At 36.8% G+C, this 18,036-nt stretch overlaps 1 protein-coding gene across 1 annotated transcript in view; it reads left to right on the forward strand.

Moving 5' to 3' along the window:
* Positions 1-18,036, forward strand: part of CFAP44 (cilia and flagella associated protein 44) — a 153,369-nt gene that overhangs the window by 123,651 nt on the left and 11,682 nt on the right. Inside the window, exons 26-30 of the mRNA XM_059391961.1 lie at positions 1,272-1,772; positions 4,529-4,732; positions 5,676-5,871; positions 15,433-15,543; positions 16,797-16,927. Coding sequence (XP_059247944.1) covers positions 1,272-1,772; positions 4,529-4,732; positions 5,676-5,871; positions 15,433-15,543; positions 16,797-16,927 — 1,143 coding nt within the window. The remainder of the gene's footprint in view (positions 1-1,271; positions 1,773-4,528; positions 4,733-5,675; positions 5,872-15,432; positions 15,544-16,796; positions 16,928-18,036) is intronic.

Genomic DNA, 18,036 nt, shown 5'->3' on the forward strand with positions numbered 1-18,036 from the left:
TTCTTTCTTTCTTTCTTTCTTTCTTTCTTTCTTTCTTTCTTTCTTTCTTTCTTTCTTTCTTTTTTTTTCCTGCCTCTTTGGGGTCTCACTCAACCCATTCATTGTTGAGTAGCATGTTTTTAACCTCCATGTGTTTGTGTTCTTTCCTCACAATTGGTTTTTACTTTTCTACCATTGTGGTCCAAACAGATGCATGATATGATTTCCATCTTTTTGAATTATTGAGACTTGTTTTGTGGCCTAACATGTGATCCATCCTGGAGAATATTGCATGTGAACTTGAAAAGAATGTATATTCCATTTTTGGATGGAATATTTTATATATATCTGTTAGGTCCATCTGGTCCTAATGTGTCATTCAAAGCCACTGTCTCCTTGTTAATTTTTTATCTGGGTGATGTATGCACTGTTGTAAGTGGGATGTCAAAATCCCCTATGACTATACTATACTATACCTACTACTGTAGCACTACTGTCAGTTTGGAGAAGTGCCTTTAATCCTTTTTTGTAAACCTGTATATTTATGCAAAGTAACTCTTAATAGCCTTTGGACTACCTTGTTGCCTAATTGTACACAGGCTTAGGATTGCTTTTACCTATAGGCTCTGGGAAGAGCGTTTTGGAAACAGCTGTTAATGAGGAAACAGTGGGCCACTATGGCTCCTATGGCTTGAGGCAGGGGGCATAGTTTGGCTTAGATAAATGGAAAAGGAACTGAGAAAGTGTCCTGTAATCTGTTGGTATGCATGATATAGAAATTCAAGATCATGATAGTCCCTGCACAAGAAGTAACAGGAAGAATATGGGCAAAATGCAGAATAAAAATAGGCTAAACTTTAGTTTGGCCCTAAGTGGGCAACCCTAAATGTGTCTAAGCCAGTTGAACTGGAGTCTCCATCAGGGATAGGCAGTTACATATATATGTTCCTCACTAAAGAATGACCTTCCCCTCTCTAGGCTCTGGCTGAGTACAAAACTTCAGGAAGGACTTCCCCTCATTGGTCAGAAGAAGAGAACAGAACTGCACCCTGTGAGCCAGCTGAGGGATACCAGAGGTCACAACCATACTATCCTCTTCTTTTGGAGAAGATCAATGGGAAACAGCCTAAAAGCTAGAGAAAAGAGTAACTTAGTAGTGAATAGAAATGATCAGATAAATTTTTTTTTCTTGGATTTTTGCTAGGCATACATACCAGTTAAAGGACAAAAATATTTCAAACCATCCTTTGTGAATGGGTTCTCATTTTGTTTTCTTCTATTCTTTTTATCAGGCCCACTCAAAGAAAAAGAACATGAACAAATGTATCCTCTCTCTTCGAGACCTTAAAGTGGCTGTCATTGAGGAAATACAGTGCCTGGTTCAGGAACTGAAGAGCATCCAGTCAACTCTTCATGTGTCTAAGCACATTCCTATTCCCCAAGTCCCCCAGATACTCCCGGAAGAAGTTCCAGAAAAGAGATTTCAGTATGATGAGGAAACTCTCCTAAATTTTAAGCGACAGCAGATCAAGATTCAGGATGAAACGTCCTCCCAGCTGGAAAAGGGAGAGTCTGCTATCTCAGGTGGAGGATTCCTCAGACTCTCTTCTATAAAGGACAGTGATTTGACGACAAGAGATTCATTGTCTAGATCATCAAAGGCATCATCATTCAGTGTAGATACTGTGAAGTTTTTGGAATTTGAAAAAGCAGATCCAATTGATATAGAGCTGGAAGTTATGAAAAGGGATGAGATTAAACATTTGTACATGCAACAGTATTTAACTAACAGGGTAAGAGTGACACTGCCTTTTTAAAGCTGAAAGAGGGGAGAGCAGGGAAGAACTAGATATACTTTCTTATTTATTGGTCTAAATTTTCTCTACAATAAACTTTCCCAAGCCCCGACTGGCCCATAACTCACTGAAGGTTTAGCTTCCTCCCCATCCCTGGCCTTCTGTTAATTATTGTGCTCTGCCCAAAACCTTTAGAGCTTTTAAATGTTGTGCTTTGGCAAAGCTAGGAATTAAGGGCAAATCCATGTTATTTGGCATCTAACTGAAGTCTCAGTAAAGGGGAAATGATGGAGCAGCTTTCAGATGATGGATGGCACATAATTTAAAAATCTTCTGGAGAAAATGGGGCACCCTCTGTTTTTTCACATCCTCCTCTTTCCCTAAGGTGTGATTTGCCTCATCAGTGGGGGTGTTCATGGTGATGACCAGCTTCAAAACTGTTCTGGAGCTGGAATGGCCCCTATTTTTATTTCTAGGAAACCAGACCAGGTTGGGGCCAGTTGTACAGGAGGTGCTCTGAATCCAGAAGGAAAAGGACCTTTGCTGGATAAGATGGCTCCTTGCTGCCAGCCGTGTAGACTTCCCTTCCTCAGTGTCTGTCCTGCTCCACCCTGAGAAGGCACCTCATAAAACTCCCCAGATGGGGGCGCCTGGGTGGCTCAGTGGGTTAAAGCCTCTGCCTTTGGCTCAGGTCATGAACCCAGGGTCCTGGGATCAAGCCCCGCATTGGGCTCTCTGCTCCGCAGGGAGCCTGCTTCCACCACCCTCTCTCTCTCTCTCTGCCTGCCTCTCTGCCTACTTGTGGTTTTTCTCTCTGTGTTAAATAAATAAAAATCTTAAAAAAAACAAAAAACAAAAAACAAAAACTCCCCAAACGTATTCTTCACTCATTGTCTCTACTTTGTCCAGCCCTGCTTTCTCTCTCTTCCTGCTTCTCCACACTTCCCCACTCCCATTCCCCACCCCCATTCTGAATTTTGTATTTGCTTTTTCCTTTGTTATTTCCTCCCACCTGCAATGATTTGCTTTCAGTTGTGAGTCATCATGTGAAACTCAACCCAGTTCCAGAACTTCTCCAGAATCTTCTGTCCACATTACATATTCTTCTTTGGTCTGAACTCCAATTCCACCTAGCAGCAACTCATTTTCCACTTCTCTTTCTTGCTGTTTTATGTTTACTGGTTTTTTAAATTGAAGAATAACTAAATGTAGTGTTATATTAGTTTCTGGTGTACAATATAATGATTCAGCAATTCTTACATCACTCAGGGCTCATATGTGTTAGTTTTGTCTTGAAAATTAGATTACACAGTTCTTGAGAGAAGGGCCACATATAATCATCTTTGGTTTTCCTGCAGTGTCTGGAAAATGCCAGACACATAGTAGATATTAGTAAAAATTTTGATTGATTTAATTGTAGCTAATTTCTTAATGGTATGAACTTAACACATTTATTGGACATTCTTTGTGCAGGAGCAGTGCTAGTTAGGTAGCAGGGATATAATAATACTCAGGCCAAACATATTCTCTATCCTCATAAAGTTTATAGACTATCAGGTGAGTGAGAGGAAAACAAGTGTGAGCCTTGCCAACTTAAACACCTGTGTGGTACAGTTTCAGGATGGTATTACACAGAAAAAATATAGTCTTGCCTTGAAAGAAATTTAAAAATAATTCAGACCAGGGGCGCCTGGGTGGCTCAGTGGGTTAAGCCGCTGCCTTCGGCTCAGGTCATGATCCCAGGGTCCTCTGCTCAGCAGGGAGCCTGCTTCCTCCTCTCTTTCTGCCTGCCTCTCTGCCTGCTTGTGATCTCTCTCTGTCAAATAAATAAATAAAATCTTTAAAAAAAAATAATTCAGACTTGTGAATAAACATTAAATAGGAGCCCACTTAGTCTATAACCATCCATAAGTAAAAGTTCAATTTTTTTCCTCCTTTTTTTTTTAAACTCTCAAATTCTCTGGCAGTAGTTTCACTGTCCCAAACCCACAGATCTCTTTCTTTTCCTCATCTACAGGCTAGGCCCTCCCTCATTACAGGTTTCTGACTGTTGAGACTCCCCATCATGCACAGCCTAATGAGAAACATGGAATGGTTTGTCTTTTACCTAATAGGTTTTCTCAGGAGAACCAGTCCTTGGTACTCTCTCTGGATCTCTTCATTGCCTTTGGGAGAGGGTGAGAGAGAAGCTGTGCCAAAATCAGAGCAGAACTGAGCCTTTAAAATCACTGGGATGTCTGTGGAAGAAGGTCTAGACCGGGTCTTGGGATATTTCATTCTTATCCCAGCTCTGTCGCAAATTAAATCACCTTTTGAAATGTTTGAAAATTTTAAAAATAAGTTTAGGAGAATATGTAGTGCTTCCTGTACGAAAGGAAATGTAGAGATTCTATGAGGTGAAGTGGAGGCAGATAGAAATCCTATGCGCAAGGAACTCCTAGTCTCTGATTTAAACCATACAGTACAGCTAGAAGAGCATTCTTGATTGATGGCTTAATCATGGCCAAGAAATAGCTGGAAGGACTATAGTTACAGAATCCCTACTGCTTAATAAATTTATATAAATTTTGTAATATTGATAAATTGATTTCTAGGACTACACATACACATGAGCCCATATAATTCCTTCTCCATGATAACAGAATAATGAGAAAATGCCTTTACTTAAACAAATTAGGATTGTTAGATAGTTTTAAAAGTACAGTTACTTGTTCTTAACTTTTAACATACAGTCAAATCTTTTTCCACCTCAGATAAAAGAACTGATAGTCACGTTTGATGCGGAGCTCCATCTTCTGAGACATCAGAAACTGAAACTAGATACTCAGATGAAATTATCTGACCTTCACCATGTCACATTATTTCAAGAAATGCTTCTCCTCAAGAATTTTGAAAAACAGGAGAACATACTTCAAGAGCGTGTTAATTCATTAGACAAAGAAGAACAGGATATGCAGGTATGAATGGGCAGGAGAATGCTTGCTGGCTATATCCTTTAGGTACAGAGAGGACCTGTACCCTGTTTCTTTGTTTCCTTCTTCATCTTCTCAACTTAATTTCTCCTGTTGTTCTATTCCTCCTCTCTTTTATCCCTCCTCCTCTCTGACCCCTCTGCCCCTCTTACTCCTGCCTGCTCGGCTTTTGGTATTCTTGGTCAGAAAGAAGTGAATCAGACTTTACAATGAATTTGATCTGATGTTTTGTATGGTAGGAAAATAAGTTTTCAAAAGTGAGACTTCTATTTAGTTTACACATTTCAAAGTCTATTTTTATGGTCACTAGCTAACATGTAAAGTTGAGTTTTGATTATATGTTATCCTTATGAACATACTTGGAAAAGAAGTTGACTAGTTTCTCAAATATGATAACTCGTTTCATGGTAATATATAATTGAGTATCATAGAAAGTAAGTGTCTTTGTTTGTTATGTATATGTTAAATTTAAAGAGATAAATGATACCATCCAACTTTTGTCTTAAAGGAAGAAAGATTACATCAAATAGATATTACATACTGAATAGTAACATCATTTTGAAGGTAAAACTGCTGCACTAAGAGATGAGATGTCTTTTTGTTTCAGTTATCACATATTCATATGAAAAACATCTTTTGTTTTTGAGACCACACAGGCAAAAATAATAGCCGACATTAAAAATTTCACTTAATTTAGATTTTTTGAGGAAGCTAAACACTAGGAAAATGATCTTATCTGATTTTTACGAGAGAATTATAAAAATTTAACCAAATAAATGGATGGCTCTGCAAACATCAGAAATGTAAACTTCTGTGGAAAAGATTAAAAAAAATGTTTGTGAACTATAACCTTACATTGCAATATACAGTGTTCTCTGAACCTGGTTTATCAGAAATACTTTGACTTATTCTTGGTTTTGTCCCTTAGTGGAAAATAAATGAAACTCTTAAAGAGATGGAAGAGAAAAAGAATGAAATTGCCAAGCTCCAGGACCAAGAAAAAGCACTCTATGCTGGCTTCCAAGCAGCCATTGGAGAAAACAATAAATTTGCTAATTTCCTAACGAAGGTCCTAAAGAAGAGGATTAAGCGGGTGAAGAAAAAGGAGGTTGAAGGAGATGCCGGTTTGAATTTCTTTTTAACATATGATCCTATTTTTTCTCATTAACATGAAATAGAGAAATAACTAAGGACATGTTTGACACCTTTTCTTCCTACAACACAGACAATTAGAGGTTCTGTGGGCTTGAAAGGGAGAGGATATAAATCTGTAGGTCTCTAACCCTATGGAATTAATTTGTGTGTGTGTATCTGCTTTGAGACAGCTTAAGGTAGTTTCATATAACAAGGACATCTTCTCTTGTGTTTATTTGCCAAATGAATGTCATCTTTGGTAAAATATCTCTTCATATCTTTTAGCCATGTTTGAATAGGAGTTTTTGCTTTTGTCCTCTTGAAGTTTAAGCATCCTTTGTATAGTCTAGGCCCTAGTCCTATATCAGATAGGTGCTTTGCAAATATTTTCTTCCATAGTGTAGCTTGTTTTTTTTATTCCCTCAACATGGTCTTTCACAGAGCAAAAGGTTTGATTTTTGTTGAGGTCCAATTTATCAGGTGTGTTTTTGTTTTTGTTTTAGATCTTGCTTTGGCGTCAAAAGTTTAAGAACTCTTTGCCTAGCCCTAGGATCTAAAGATTTTCTCCTATTTATTTCTAAAAGTTTTATAGTTTTACATTAAATTCTGTAATCCATTTGGGCTTAATTTTAAATAAGGTGTGAGACTTAGGTCAAGATTTTTTCCCCTCCTATGAATTTCTAATTGCTCTAGCATCATTTGTTTCAAAAGTTGTCTTTCTCCCATTGAATTGCTTATGATCTTGGGTCAAAAACCAGTTGAGCATATTTGTGTGGATCTGTTTCTGGGTGTTCTGTTCTGCTGATCTGTTTGTCTAGCTCCCCATCAAAACTATAGTCTTGATTACGGAAACCATTGAGTTCTAAAGTCAGGTCAACTAATTCCTCCCATTTTACTCTTCTTTTTCAGAATTGTTTCAGCTAATCTATTTCCTTTATCTTTCTATATTTTAGAATAATTTTTGTATCTACAAAAAAGCTTGTTGAAATTTTGATAGCAATTGTGTTTAACTTTTGTGTCATTGTGAGGAGAATCTGCATTTTTATTGAGTTCCTATGAGTGAACACAGTGTGCATTTAGAGCTTTGATTTATTTTATCAGCATTGTGTCATTTTTAACATTTTCATGTTTTGTTCAATTTATACCCACTTGGGTATAAATATCTCCCTTTTTTAAGTGACTTTATTTTTATTTATTTATTTTTTTTCTGACAAAGAGTGAGCAAGTTAGTGGGGAGGGACAGAAGAAGAGGGAGGGAGATATTGTCAAGCAGACTCACTGCTGAGCACTGAGCTTGATGTTGGCGCTTGATCTCACCACCGTGAGTTCAAGACCTGAACTGAGGGGTGCCTAGGTAGCTTAGTGGTTAAGCCTCTGCCTTCGGCTCAGGTCATGATCTCAGGGTCCTGGGATCGAGTCCTACATCGGGCTCTCTGCTCAGTGGGGAGCCTGCTTCCTCCTCTCTCTCTCTGCCTGCTTCTCTGCCTACTTGGGATCGCTGTCAAATAAATTTAAAAAATCTTAAAAAAAACAAAAAAAAGACCTGAGCTGAAATCAAGAATCGGACACTTAACCAACAGATCCACCCAGGTGCCCCTTAAGTGACTTTTAATGCTTTTTTTTTTTTTGGTAGTAGAAATATTTTATTAAAATATCACACAAAGGGCACCTGGGTGGCTCAGTCAGTTTAGTGTCTGCCTTCAGCTTAGGTTGTGATCTCAGGATCCTGGGATCAAGTACCATGTTGGGCCTTGCTCAGTGGGGAGTCTGCTTCTCACTCCCCTTCTCTCTCTCACTCTCACTCAATTAAATAAATAAATAAAATCTTTTAAAAAATCTCACACAAAATCCTAGAAAATGAAATAAGTGGCATACTAATAGTATACATTAGTACAATTTTATGGTGTTTTTTAAAATCTTGGTGTCACATGTTCACACCAGCATATAGAAATATAATTGCTTTTTAGATGTTGATCTCCTATCTTGTGACCTCACTTATTAGGTTTAGAAGTTTTTGATAGATTCCTTGGGAATTTCTATGTAGACAATAATTTTATCTGCAGATAGGTTCAGTTTTATTTCTTTTTTTCTGATCTTTATGCCAGTTTCCTCTTAATGCCTTATTGCACTGTTTAGAACATCCAGTACTACATGGAAATAGAGTGCTGAGAGCTGATGGCCTTGCCTTCCTCATAGTCTTAGGCAGAAAGCATTTAATAGTTCACCATTAAGTATGCTATCTGTAGGTATTTTGTAGACACTCCCTCAAGTTGAAGAAGTTCCCCTCTGTTCCTAGTTTTCAAAGTTTTTGTCATGAATGGGTATTGAATTTTGTCAGATGTTTTTCTGCATCAATTCATGATTATGTGATTTTCTTTTCTTTAGCCTATTAATATGGTGGGTTACACTGGCTGATTACTGATTATTGAATCAGACTTACACCCTTGAAATACCACCCTCCCAGAGTGTATAATTCTTTTTATATATTGCTGAATTCTATTTGCAAATATTTTTATTAAGAAATTTTGTGCCTAGGGGCGCCTGGCTGGCTCAATTGATAGAACATGCAGCTCTTGCTCCTGGGGTTGTGAGTTCAGACCCCATGTTGGGTATAGAGCTTACTAAAAAAGAAAAGAAAAGAAAAGAAATTTTGTGTCCATATATTCACGAAGATCTTTTGTCTTTAGCTTGCTTTTTCTCTTTTTTGTACGATCTTTGTCTGTTTTTAGTATCAGGATAATACTAGATTCACAATATGAATTAGGAGGTCTTCTCTTTGATTTTCTGGAAAATAATGTGTATGGTAGTATCCTTTTGTTCTCCAGTAGTAACCATTTGGACGTGTGAATTTCTTCAGGAGAATTTTAAAATTATAAACTTAAAGGTTTTGAATATAGATATAGAACTATTTAGATTATTTCATATTGGGTGACTAGTTGCAATTTGTACTTTTGTGTGTGAAATTGGTCTATTTCATCTGAGTTGCCACATTTATGTGTGTGAGGATATTCATTGTATTTCCCTATTATCTTTTGAATATCTGCAAGGGCTATTGTAATATCACCTGTTGCATTCTTGATATTGGTAACTTTTTTATTTCCCCATTTTTGTTTTGTTTTTTTAGACTTACTGGAGATTTGTCAATTTGATCTTTTTGAGAACAAACTGGATAAGTGTGGATAACTTTGGATAGGTTATTTTTTTAAAGATTATTTTTCTCCTTTTTATTTTATTGATTTCTGCCCTTATCTTTACTACAGCCTTTTCCTGCTAGGTTTGGATTTATTCTGCACTTCTGTTTTTATGTTTTGAGGTGAGTGTGAATTATTGATTTGAGACTTTTCCTCTTTTCTAATCTAGTGCTATAATTTCCATCTTAACACTGCCCACTGAGCCACCCAGGTGCCCTTCTTGGGGTCTTTCTGTTACTGATTCCTAGTTTGATTTCACTGGGGTCAGAGACCACATTCTGTGTGATTTCAGTTCTTTTATGGTTGTTGAAATTTGTTTAATGGTTGTTTTTTTTTTTTAAGATTTTATTTATTTATTTGACAGACAGAGATCACAAGTAGGCAGAAAGGCAGACAGAGAGAGAGAAAGAGAGGAAAGCAGGCTTCTTGCTGAGCAGAGAGCCTGATGCGGGGCTTGTTCCCAGGACCCTGGGATCATGACCTGAGCCGAAGGCAGAGGCTTTAACCCACTGAGCCACCCAGGTGCCCCTGTTTAATGGTTTAATGGTTGAGCATATGGTCTTAGTGTATGTTCTTTGGGTACTTGCAAAGAATGTATATTCTGCTGTTTCAGGTTAAGCCTTCTATTACTGTCCATTGAATCCTATTGGTTAATGATGCTATGCAGGTCTTCTAAGGTAGTCTTGCTGATTTTTTGTGTAGTTCCAATCAAATGTTGAGAGAGGGGATGTTAAAGTCTCCAAATATAATCATGGATTTATCTATTTCTCCTTTCATTTCTGTTAGTTTCTGCTTCCATATTTCACAGCTTTGTTTTATGAATACACATTCAGGACTACTATGTCCTCTTGACAGATGGACATTTTTACCATTACATAAAGTCTTTCTCTGTCCAGAGTAATTTTCTTTGCTCTGAAGTCTACTTTATCTGATGTTAATATAGCCACTCCTGTCTGGCTCTGATTAATGTTTACATGATATTTCTTCCACTCCCTTTACTTTCAATTTAGCTATGTTATATGAGAAGTGAATTTCTAGTAGACAGCACACTGTTAATGTTTTTTATCTATTCTTTGTCTTTTAATTGGTGTACTTAAACCATTTACATTTAATATATTTGGGCTTAAGTCTGCCATTTATTTATTTATTTTTTTATTCTCTCTGCTTTCTATCTTCTACATTTTCCTATGTTCCTGTGTGTTACTTGGACATTTTTTAGAATTCCATTTTAGTTTTTTCTAGTCTTTTTTTTTTAAACTTTATTTATTTGACAGACAGAGATCACAAGTAGGCAGAGAGGCAGGCAGAGAGAGGGAGGGGGAGGCAGGCTCCCTGCTGAGCAGAGAGCCCAATGCAGGGCTTGATCCCAGGATCCTGAGATCATGACCTGAGCCGAAGGCAGGGGCTTAACCCACTCAGCCACCCAGGTGCCCCAGTTTTTTCTAGTCTTTTGAGTGTATCTCTTTGCATAACTTTTTTAGTGGTTACTTTATAAATTACATTATATGTACATAATTTATTCTAGACCTCCAGTGTTATCATTTTACCAGTTTAAGTCAAGTATAGAATCCTCATCTGCCTTTATATTCCTTTATCGCCTCCATTTGTAATATAACTGTCTTGAACAGTTCCTCTACATACATCTAGAACCACATCAGACAATGTTATAACTTTTGCTTCAATCACAAAACATAATTTAAACATTCAAAAGGAGGTATTTTCTTACATATCTATCTATCTATATTTATATTAACCTATATTTTTGCTTACCTTGCTAGTTTTTCCTTGATGAAGTTCCAGACTTCCTTTTTTAAAAAATTATTTCCCTTCTGTTTAGAGAATTTCCTTTGTCCATTCTTTTAGGGCAGGTATACTAGTGGCAAGTTTTTTTTATTTTCCCTTAATCTGAAAATGTCTTGAATTCCTATTTCAGAAAGACATTTTCATTGGGTATAGGATACTAGGTTGACTATTTCTTTCTTTCAGCATTTAAAAAATATTGTGCTACTTCCATCTGGCCTCTATGGATTCTGATAAGAAATCCTCTGATATTCAAACTATTCACCTCCCAAAGTGCCATATCACTTCTCTCACAACTGTTAAGTCTTTTTGTCTTTAGTTTCCAGACATTTTACTATGATGTGTCTTGGAGTAGATTCTTGGGATTTATACCAATGAAGGTTCACTCCTTTAATCTGTCAGCTTATGTCTTTTGCCAAATTTGAGAAGTTTTCAGTCATTATTTCTTCTAGTGCTTTTTTTCTTTTTAAGATTTATTTATTATTTATTTGACAGACAGAGATAATAAGTAGGCAGAGAGGCAGGCAGAGAGGAAGGGAAGCAGACTCCCTGCTCAGCAGAGAGCCCGATGTGGGGCTTGATCCCAGGACTCTGGGGTCATGACCTGAACTGAAGGCAGAGGCTTTAACCCACTGAGCCATCCATGTGCCCCTTCAGGTGCTTTTAAGAAACTTCTCTTCCATCAGTCCTTTTGGGACTCACATTACAAATGTTTGACCTTTCATTATAGTCCCATAGGTCCCTGAGGCTCTGAGGTTTGGGGTTTGTTTTTCAGTTTTTTTTCCCTCCTTTTCTAAACTGGATACTTTTATTGTTCTGTCCTCATGTTTACAGGTGCTTTCCTCTATTCCCCTCTGTTCTGTTGTTGAGCCCATCTATTGAGTTTCTTATCTAGTTATTGTATTTTCAGTTCTAACATTTCTATTTAGTTCTTCTTTGTATCCTTTTTTCTGATATTTTTATTTCTTTGAACAGACTTTGTATTTTTAATTTGCTTAAAGTGTGTTCATAATTGGTTATTGAGACATTTTAATCCTAGCCACTTCTTTCTTGGCCATTTGGCTAGAGAGGGTAGGCTATGGTTAGGTTGTTTTATGTCCATATCTGCTGGTGTTTTCAGGTTGTTGACTTACTCATTTCTGAGTCTGAGATCTAGGAGGCAAAAAGAAGGTCCAAAAAATTCACCACAGTGTTGTTCCTCAGCTTCTGAGTTTCATATTTAGTCTGCTTTCTCTCCATTTTTCCGACTCTTATGTTCGTTCAACATATAATATGCAGGTTTTAGCTACATTTTGCAGGCCAGATAAGAACAAAATAGATCTAATTTGTCTTCCCCAAAGCAGAAATCTATGTAGGAATTTTAAAGTCTAATTTTAGACTTTGGAGATTTATTTCATAAGGTAGTACAGACCACTCAAAGTAATTTTAATAGAGATCTTAAATTTAAGAAATTTTCTAAACAGTATAAGGTTTATCTCTTATTTCTAATTTAATGTTCTGTAAAATAGAAATTGCCAGTTGGTGATTTATGGTTCACAGATGGCTTCAATGTGTTTTAAAAGAAAGTGGGGTAGAGCTGTGTGGAAGAGGTCTGTAATCCCTTATGTGGAATTCTTGGGGGCAGATATGTTTTAGTATTTTTTATATTTCTTATATTTTATAAAAGATATTATATATGACACTGTTGGTTTTTTTTTTTTAAGATTTTATTTATTTATGTGACAGAGAGAGATCACAAGTAGGCAGAGAGGCAGGCAGAGAGACAGAGGAGGAAGCAGGCTCCCTGCTGAGCAGAGAGGCTGATGCAGGACTCAATCCCAGGACCCTGAGATCATGACCTGAGCTGAAGGCAGCGGCTTAACCCACTGAGCCACCCAGGTGCCCTATATATGACACTGTTAAAGAAAAAAAAACATTCATGGACCTGTTAAAGAACAATAAGGCAGACTTTATTCAGAGGCACCACTACAACGAGATTTTATAATAGGGTAGAGAGATCAGCTCAACTCTGAATACAACAAGGACAAGTAGAGATTTATATCCAAGTAGAGATTTATATGCACTACTTCTATCCACTGGGAGTCAGTGGATAGAAAATTACTAAGAGGCTGGATAATTCTTTGCTAACAGAATTTTTACTGAAGATCAGAGTGAAAAGATAGTGAGAGTAAGGATTAAGGAAGAATCTGATCAGGTATTAAGGGGTGACTAATAAACTGACTCAGCAGGATTCTTCTAAAATTGGACTAAATGGGTCAAGGACTGAGCTCATGGTCCACTATGGACTCAGAGGAGCCTGACTCAAGGTTGGTCAAAGGATAGAGTCTTTGTCAACTAACACCCCCAGCAACACTTAGTGCACGATCTCTAAATTAAACACCTTAATATTTTTGCCGTACAAATATTCACACTAAGTCGACTAAATAAAGCTAGTAAATAGCATTACTTCAGATAAGTTATGAAAGTCTTTTTCTTTCATAGTACCCAAGGTACTATGATTTAGGAATTGTGGGCCTATGAAACCAGGTGTGTGTTAGGTGGGTCACAGCAGAAGCAGCTTGGCAGTTTGGTCTCAGTCCTCTTTGATTCAGTGCATTGAAATTAATTGAACAACCTTCCTCAGGCATTTGTGTTTGGGTCCTGGGTCCCCAACCATTTATTTATTTGTTTGTTTCTTTTTACTTGGTTATTTTATTTTGTGGAATTTTATTATTATTTTAAAATAATTTTTTGATTGAAGTATAGTTGACACATAATGTTATATCAGTTTCAAGTGTACAGCATAGTGACTCCACCACTCTATATGTTATACTGTGCTCAACACAAGTGCATCTGTCCTCATGTAACACTAATATAATACTATTGATTATATTCCCTATGCTGTACCTTTCATCTCATGACTTATTCATTCTGTAACTGGAAAGTCTGTGCCTTCCACTCCACTTCACCCATTTTGCCCATCCCTCTGACCCCCTTCCCTTCTGGAAACTATCCATTTGTTTTCTGTATTTATGATTCTGTTTCTGCTTGGCTTTTTGTTTGTTTGTTTTGTTTTGTTTTGTTATTGTCGTTCTTTTATTTGTTTTTTTAGATTCCCTGTGTAAGTGAAATCATATGGTCTTTGTCTTTCTCTGACTTATTTCACTTAGCATTGTACCCTCTAAGTCCATCCACATTGTTGCAAGTAGCAGGATCTCATTTCTTTTTTGGGAGCTGAGTAATAATCCTTACCTTGGTCATTGCAGATAATGCTGCAGTAAACGTAAGAATGCATATATCTTTTTGAAGTAGTGTTTTCATTTTCTTTGGGTAAATACCCAGCAGTGGAATTACTGGAGCATGTGGTAGTTCTATTTTTAATTTTTTGAGGAACCTCCATACTGTTTTTCATAGTGGTTGCACTACTTTACATTCCCACTAACTGTGTGTGAGGGTTCCTTTTTCTCCATGTCCTTGCCAACATTTGTCATTTCTTGTCTTTTTGAATCTAACCATTCTGACAAATATAAGGTGATATCTCATTGTGGTTTTTATTTGTATTTCCCTGATGATGAGTAATGTTAAGCATCTTTTCCATGTCTGTTGGCCATCTGTTGGAGAAATGTCTATTCAGGTTCTCTGTCCATTTCTTATTCAGATTATTTGTGGGGTTTTTGTTGTTGTTGTTGTTTTGTTTTGGTTTGGTTTTGGGTGTTGTGTAAGTTCTTTATATATTTTGGATGTTAACCCATTATTGCATCTATCATTGCAGATATTGTCTCCTATTCATTGGGTTCATTTTTTGGTTTGTTGATGATTTTCCTTCACTCTGTAAAAGCTTTTTATTTTGGTGTAGTTCCAACAGTTATTTTTGCTTTTATTTCTCTTTCCGTAGGAGGCATATCTAGAAAGATGTTTCTATGGCTGATGTCAAAGAAATTACTGCCAACTTTCTTCTGGGAGTTTTATGGTCTCACATTTAGGTCTCTAATCCATTTTGAGTTCATTTTTATGTATGGTATAAAAAAAGTGGCCCAGTTTCATTCTTTTAGCTGTCCAGTTTTCCCAGTACCACTTGTAAACAGACTTTGTTTTCCCCATTGTGTATTCTTCCCTCCTTTGTCATAGAGCGACCATTTTAAGTGTGGGGTTATTTCTGGGCTCTCTGTTTTGTTCTCTTGATCTATGTGTCTATTTTTGTGCCAGTACCATACTGTTTTAATTATTATAGTATAGTAGTATATGTTGAAATCTGGGATTGTGATACCTTAAGTTTCGTTCTTTTAAGATTGCTTCGGCTTCAGGGTCTTTTGTGGGTCCATATAAATTTTAGGATTATTCATTCTTGTTCTGTGAAAAATACTATTTGTGTTTTGATAGGATTGCCTTGAACTTGTAGATTTCTTTAGGTAATATATTTTTTGGCATCTTAAACTCTTCTAAAACTTTCACTAATTGCCTGCCTTAGCCGTTATCTTCCCATTGACTCACTGAAAAGAAAACCTTTATTTTTTGAAATCTGAGATTTAGCTTAACACAGGGACTTCTCTGCATGTTAATAATGCCTTCTTCTCTACTTAGATGAAGATGAAGAAAGTGATGAATCAAGTGAAGAAGAATCTAGCTTAGAGAGTGATGAAGATGAGTCTGGATCTGATGATGAAGTTTTTGATGATTCTATTTGCCCAACAAGTAAGTTGGATAAAACCATTTGTTCTCTGTGAAGTGTGAACATGGATTGATAATACCAAGGAGATCCTTTTTTGGATTCTCAGTTGTCTCATAAAATTTGAGGGAAGCGTGGTTGAAATTGTATGAAGTAATCTAATGAATACTTGTATTTGGCTCTCTGGATGATTAATTTCTTTTCCCTTAGGCAGCCATTTATGAATGATGAATAATTTGCAGATAAATTATGGTTGATTCAAAGTCAAATTATGCAGAGATAACAGATTGTAGTGTGTGTGCATGTGCACTTTTTTTTTTTTTTTTACAAAGCTTTATCTTTTTGACAAACCCATTCAGATTTTTATATTTAAAATCCATTTTGTAAGGGCACTTTGTGCCAGTTTCCTGGAGATGTTTAGCAATTTATATTCTCAGTTTTCACTGATAAAATCAGTCTGAAGTAGCCAGACCAATATTCTTCCAGTCTCAATAGATGACTAGTCCAGTAAAGAAAAGACAACTTCTTTTTGGTATGAAATTTATTTTTGTAGCCACTTTATATGGATTTAAATTAAATTTTAAAGCTTAATTTCAAATAAAGTTTAAATCTTATTTTAATATTGTAAGATTCTTCCTAAAATCGTATGTATGAGTAAAATAGAGCTCAAAAGATTATAATACAACATGTTAACAGCAGGATCCTTGTAAACAATCCTTGTTTACAGTAGGATTAAATGGCCTGAAAAAAGTCTCACAGCTAGTTTGGAGGGGGAACTAGGGCTAGAACTCAGGTTTCCAAATTCCACTATAGTACTCTTACTTTCACATTCTTTATCAATTGCCTGGTGGACTGTAGTGTGATATAGTGGAAATTAACACAGAGATACTGTACCTGAGTTGCATTGGTTCACATTATGAGCTACATGACCTCTCTGAGACTTCAGGTCCTCACCTATAAAATGGAAACAACAGTTTCTACCTCGCAAAGGCCTAGGAGACTTGAGAGAGAGAGAGAGAATGTAAATGAAATGCCTAAACAGAAAGCCTGACTCATGGTACTGCTTAGAATATCAGTGCTGGTATCAGAATTACTATCAGGATTACTTATGTCCTTAATAATTTCACCTGGAACGGTGGAGCCTGAAGTGAAATGAAAGTATGCTAGAGTGGACCCACAGATGGTCATTATTAATTCTGAAGCTCCAAAATCCCTACTTCTAATATCAGTACGTTCCATAACCAGTAAGGGTTTCTTTTAATTTTGACTGTCTTTTCAGATTGCGATGTGGGTCTTTTTGAATTGGCCCTTCAACTTCGAGAGAAAAGGCTGGACATTGAGGAGGCCTTAGTGGAAGAAAAGAAAATTATCGATAACCTCAGAAAGGAACATGATACACTATCCAAAAAAGTATGCTGAGATACTTACTTACTTCTCCTTTCCAAGTGTGCTAGCCACCCTCCCAGCTACTGTACTGCTGTTTCATAGAAATGACATGAGTTAGGCTTTCTCCCCAGAGAAGAAACATTTTATTTATTCATTTTTTAAAAGATGTCATTTATTTGTCAGAGAGAGAGAGAGAGAGCACAAATAGGGGGAGTGGCAGGCAGAGGGAGAAGCCAACTCCCTGCTGAGCAGAGAGCCCAACATGGAGCTGGATCCCAGCACCCTGGGATCATGACCTGAGCTGAAGGCAGACACTTAACTGACTGAGCTACCCAGGTGTCCCTAAACATTTTAAGTGTTATATTTTAAGGTTTTCCTCTTCAAACACAGTTGTGATGGGGGCCATTGGTTCTTTTGAAGATTGGCCTTTCTTTATCTAAATCATTGATTTCCAAACTTTTTATTATATACTTCTATAAGTAAAAAAAAAAATTATATACAATACATGTATATTTATTTACAAATAATATCCATGAATTATTCTACTAATATATTTTATATATTAGGAAACAGTCACAAAAACAGAAATGAAAAAGAATAAATTAAAAATAAATAGAAACTGATCTTTCCTTTCTGTGCCCTAAAAGATCACTTTATTTACCCTCTGGGGGATGGGCATCTCATGTTGGAGACCATAAAGCTAAACTTCTGGTATAATTATGTTGATGGATTTGATTTCTGCCTTATTTGCTAATTTTCTCTTTTAGATACTCTTTCCTAGGGCAACATTGCTTAATTCATAGTCCTAAATATATATATATTTGTGTGTGTGTTTGAGTAAAGCAATAGAAGTTTATTAAGTGAAGATACAGAAAAAGCTCTCAGGAGTTGAGAGGGGTCCTGACAGGGTGGCTACTGAGGGCCTTTAGGGTTAGTCTTTTTATTTATTTATTTTTAAAGATTTTATTTATTTATTTGACAGAGAGAGAGAGAGATCACAAGTAGGCATAGAGGCAGGCCGGGGAGGGTGGGGGCGGGGAAGTGGGTGGAAGTAGGCTCCCTGCTGAGCAGGGTTGGGTTCCTCACATGCTGGGCCTCCATCCCAGGACCCTGAGATCAGGACCTGAGCTGAA

The sequence above is a fragment of the Mustela nigripes genome, chromosome 2, assembly GCF_022355385.1.
Source record: "Mustela nigripes isolate SB6536 chromosome 2, MUSNIG.SB6536, whole genome shotgun sequence".
In the NCBI taxonomy this organism is placed as follows: domain Eukaryota; kingdom Metazoa; phylum Chordata; class Mammalia; order Carnivora; family Mustelidae; genus Mustela; species Mustela nigripes.